This window comes from Notothenia rossii, assembly GCF_949606895.1.
Source record: "Notothenia rossii genome assembly, chromosome: 9".
In the NCBI taxonomy this organism is placed as follows: Eukaryota; Metazoa; Chordata; class Actinopteri; order Perciformes; family Nototheniidae; genus Notothenia; species Notothenia rossii.
In genome coordinates, this window is record NC_136907.1 from 40,290,826 (window position 1) to 40,295,825 (window position 5,000).

Genomic DNA, 5,000 nt, shown 5'->3' on the forward strand with positions numbered 1-5,000 from the left:
CTTCTTAGGTAACATTAAGCTGTCTTTGGCTCTTTTCTGCTGTAACAATGTAAATGTCCCCTCTGTTGGACTAATAAAGGTATTCATTGGGTGAGGCGTGTGGCGCAGTGGATATAGCCTTGTTATGGGGATCAGATGGTCAGAGGTTCAAACCCCACTGCATGTCGTTGTGTCTAGGCAAGACACTTCACCCCAAATTGCTCCTTGTCCACAGTATTGAGTATGTAAGTCGCTTTGGATAAAAGCGTCTAACCAGTAACATGTAATGTATTCTGATTCTGATGTGTTTTCGAACTGTGAAACAAAAATAGTGTGTGTGAAAATGTATAGGACTTTAGTAATGCTAGAACCAAGTAGTACGAACATCAAGTTACATGTAATTAACAGAAAACACAGTGATGCCTGTGTTGACAGGCACTTTAATGTCAGAAAGGGGTAGAAAATAACAGCACAAGCTGATCTTTTAACAGTGTGGAAATATTAATAATAATTTTGTATTTTTATCTAGTGTGAAATCCTGGCTTGCAACCCTGATTCAATTTAAAATGTGCCTAATCAGTTTGGTTTGTCAATTTATTAAGACCAATTGAGAAATAAAAAAATAAAACATTGCACATTATGTATACGTCACTTCATATGCACATCTACATACACACGATTTCTGTTTCTAAAGAAAATAGCATTGAGTTATAATTCGGTGCCATGTTAAGATGGCAGTAAATGAAAGTGATATGTTGGTAATATTATTTATACATTCTGAGGGCTTGTAATTAGAGGGTAGTCTTTTCAGGCCACATTTCACACTTTCAACATCACCTTTTTGTAAACAGGATCTAACAACTATTTCCACATTAAATTTCAAACATTTTTTTTCTGAGAGTTATCAAAAAGGACTGACTCTTTAACACCATAACATCAACAATTAACAATTCGACCAGTGACGGACAACACCGTTTAGCTTTCTTAGCTGCAAAAAAAACACACTTAATCTCAGCCTCTAAACTGGGTTACGATCAAACTGACAAAAATGAAAACTGCAGTCATTCTCAAAGCATATTAAAAAAAAAGTAATATCCTTGTTAAAGCAGAAAATAGAATTGCAGACTGCTCATTACACGGTTCAGTGCATCAGTTGTTTCAATGAAAAAAAAAACACAAAAATATCAAATCAAAATAATATTCCAAACTGTTACTATCAGGCCTGATAATGACTGCTCTCAAGTTCAAAGGATATCCATTTCAAAGTAGTTGCTGGACAGGATATTGTCAAACTCCGTGCGAAATTCAGGGAAAGAGCTGTAGGTACACGGTATTTCAAGGATAGCTCCACAGGTATGAGCAACAGGCCTTCTGCTGAGCCCAGTTTCAGCATTAAAGCACACCCCAATTCTGTCAACACATATGACAGAAGAACCAGTGCAGAAACGCAGGATTTTTTCAGCTTTGGCTTGGTCAGCATTTTTCACATATCGTTGGAGGTGGTTGAAAGTGGTCTGTTCTCTCTGAGACAGCACCACGTTGGTTGTTTCAAACAGTTGGGACACTCTTCTGCCTGTGGCTTTCTTCTTCTCATACAGAGACAACACACTGTCCTTGTCAGGCAGTTTCAGCTGTACAAGTGACATGGGTGTCAAGAAGCAATCGACGATATACTTTGGCTCTTGGAGAATGGCTTTATGAGCCATTGTTTCGATGGCAGGCTCCATGTTGTTCTTTGCCGGTAGGAAATGGGAACCCATCCTTGTGAAAAGGTCGAGCAAGTCCTCTTCATCACTCTCCTCCATTGTGCCCTGGAGAGCCTTCTCCACAGCTGATCTCTCAACAGGAGAGAGGTAGTTGAGAAACGATGTCATCAGGATGTCTACATCAACGGAGTCGACTCCATGAATGCAGGCTAAAATGAAAGCCTTTGATAGCCTCACTGGCATGACACCATGGTCCAGTAATCCTTTCACCCAGATCCGTCCAACTGCTTGCCATTCAGCCTCACAGAAATCTGGCCTCAGCCTTGGAACTCGCTCTGCTTCCCCTTCACACGTTTCAAGAAATTGCTCCCAGAATGCAGTGTAAACCTCCCTTGACACTCCATTATCATCAATAGCATTTTCATTTACAAAGTCCATATTTAGAGTCAAATGTATTATGCTACTGTCCATAAATACAGCCAAAAGACCTTCAACAACCTTTGTCCTGTGAATTGATGCACGTCGCGTGCTCTCTGGATTTCCTGAGCCTTCAGCTGAGGTTGATGGGGATAGTTGGCTGCTCGAATTTAAAAGCAAATCCTGTAGTAGAAGAACGAATCATACAAACACACACAAAAAGATTGGTCAATGAATGAAGCAGAGGCCAAAATGTCCTAATTGTTTAAATGTTGAGTATGAATCAAGGTCCATATAATATTGGATTCTATGTTTTTCCAATAATGCAACTCAAAAGCTATTTTTTACAAGACCTTCTTTCCAACTCCACCACACCTCCAGTTTATAACACAGACTTTCTATTTGTTGTCTCCAATTCAAAGCCGAGGTAACACTGAAAACTTCAGTATAAAAATCATCAAAGTTACTTTTTTTATACCTGACCGAGCTCCTCCAGAGCTCTCAGGACAGTATACAAATGTTTTACAGGCCACAGTTATGTGAAATCTTACAAGACCGGTAGTTTAAAGGATGTGTTCAGGGTTTCTTGCAGTGATGCATCTTACCTGTGCTGTTTGCACTGTATCCTCATGTATGGACACATGTGCCGAAGGCAGGCCAAAATCAGAGGACAAGGGGAGTAGTAAATCCTGCATTGGTACTCCATTCATCTCCGCACTCTGAAGGATGAATTAAGTATGTTATTAATTGACAGCAGACACTTTGAAGTCTTAGACGTTGTTGCAGACCGTAATTTACAAAAGTATTTCCGTAATAGTCTTCAACATCATCTTCTATTTAAAACCAGAAATACTTGTACGTGTTTATAAAAACTACTGCACAATCACAAGTCAAAAGGACTCTGTTGCTTTCCACTTCTACTGCAGCTTGCTAAATAACACCATTTATTTTAATACAAGTTGTACATGACTTTACTATACCACTATACACAACAAATGGTAGTTTGATATAGAAATTATCGCAAAAAAAGGAGAATTGTGAAGTTGTGCATGCCACCATGAGTTATGAGCTTATGAGCAAAATTAAAATCTTTGTGGAATTCCACAGGTTTTCATCAGGTCTTGTTTGGTTTGTTGAAATGTGAAAGGTTCTAAAGCAGCATAAACTATTAAATGTTAATCAATATGCTGTGGCAAAATGAAGCTCTAAATATACAGGGGGTGAGCTAACATTTCAGTAAGTACAGTAAGCGTTTCACAGCACTGTAGGTTATTTCATTCGTGTGTCCAAAGAATAATCGGGGAACAGAATACATATGCCATAAAAATAAAATGACATGGTACATTTTTTTCAAAGTAGGAATGCACATTTGACTTTTTCTATAAATTGAATCGAATTTACTGACTATTGAAATCCAACAAAAAACTACAGTATGTAATTGATTGAATTGAAGTAGCAATACATTTCTCAATCTTTTCTGTGTTTACTGGTTTGGTTTTAATACATATATTTGCATTTCTACCCCCTTACCCAAACACTTTCCTGATCACATTACCTGAGTGACATCCTCATGTGTGACGTCATTCCATTTTATCACAACTATCTCATCACCACCTGCTCCCCAAAGATCATCTTCCGGATCCCATACAAGTGTATCTGCCTCGTCTGTTGGGGTTGAATGGGAGCGATGTGATTGCCTTGGACCTTCTGCTGTCACAGTGTCAGAGGTTGATCTTTGTTTTTTGGATCTTGGTTGTATCTGGAAATGCTACAAAAAAACAACTTTTGTTGTCAGCAGTAATTTGTAATAATGGCAGGGAGAAAAACATGTTTCACAATTAATATCAAATGGTGTGCAAAAAAATACATATGACTACACATTAGCCTATTAAGCATAAAGGTACTGTGCAATAACTTTTAGATATTCTTCAATCTTCCCTCAGAGTCTCTAAGATAAGTGATATGTTTCAAAGCATTACAAATAAAAGTATGAAATAGCAAAAAAATATGCAACAAAAAGAAATGTATGCATCTGACCACACATGTCAACAACAAAGTCCTGGAAAAATTGAAACATACAGAGGTGAAAGTATGTTGGTAACGCCTTGGACAAAAGCGTGTGCTAAATAGCCCTACCATAACTATAGCTATGTAGAAAGTTGCTGACTAACTGTGGTGACTGATGGCACACAATGGAACCTTTCTGTTTTATGAAATCCATGTACATCATTTCTTTATTTAGTTATTACCTGAAGTTTAATCTTCAAGCACTATCTCTTTCCATCTGTCCCTGTCATTAAAGTGACTTTATATTTCCTACTGCCACAAACCTGATCGCTATTGTCGCTGTCAGATGAATATCCATGTTCTGGCAGATCTGTAATCAATTCATCTGCATCAACAGATCCATGTGAGTCTGCTCCCTCAGTGATGGCAACAGATGAATCTGCAGATAAGGAATCTTCTCTAACTGTTTCTACCTCAGATGGGGATTGATCTTTTGGGTGGGCTTCTTCTTTTGTGGATATGTAAAATCTAAGCAGCTTCAGTTTAGTTTGTTCATAAAGTCTGCCAACAGTGTCATCTGAAGGGATCTGGTTTCTTTTAAAATCACAGACATCAAAGGTGAAGTCTTCAACTCGCCCTTTTGTTGAGTGGCCATTTGGGAAGAATAGCTTCTTTCCCATTTCCAAAAGCTGAGCAACAGTTGTTGTTTTTTCCACCGATGCATGTCTTGTTCCCCCGCCATTGCAGGTCCTCACTTGTTGGTATTCCTTATTGTGAAAATGAAGCCATCCAATTTCAATCTTCCTGGTAGTCTTTTCTGCTGCGTTATTTCTTCGTCTTGACATCCCTTCACCTTCTTTTTGAAACACACCTGATGCACCACACAATGCT

General features: G+C 38.4%; 1 protein-coding gene and 1 long non-coding RNA gene across 4 annotated transcripts in view; one reads left to right on the forward strand and one right to left on the reverse strand.

Annotated features, from left to right (window-relative positions):
- The window catches only part of LOC307020810, a 1,359-nt gene extending 1,268 nt beyond the window's left edge, over positions 1 to 91 (forward strand). The window contains exon 2 of the long non-coding RNA XR_013802986.1: positions 1 to 91. This exon is cut by the window's left edge and continues 963 nt beyond it. This is a non-coding gene — a long non-coding RNA (uncharacterized lncRNA).
- A 300-nt stretch (positions 92 to 391) lies between these two features.
- The window catches only part of LOC307020809 (uncharacterized protein), a 5,361-nt gene continuing 752 nt past the window's right edge, over positions 392 to 5,000 (reverse strand). For 2 of the 3 annotated variants that reach the window (XM_079652393.1, XM_079652394.1), the window contains 4 exons: positions 4,433 to 5,000; positions 3,658 to 3,870; positions 2,708 to 2,821; positions 392 to 2,285 (listed from right to left, as the gene is read on the reverse strand). The exon at positions 4,433 to 5,000 is cut by the window's right edge. In XM_079652393.1, coding sequence (XP_079508519.1) covers positions 1,224 to 2,285; positions 2,708 to 2,821; positions 3,658 to 3,870; positions 4,433 to 5,000 — 1,957 coding nt within the window. In that variant the 3' untranslated portion in view covers positions 392 to 1,223. The remainder of the gene's footprint in view (positions 2,286 to 2,707; positions 2,822 to 3,657; positions 3,871 to 4,432) is intronic. The other variant, XM_079652395.1, reaches the window with a different exon arrangement.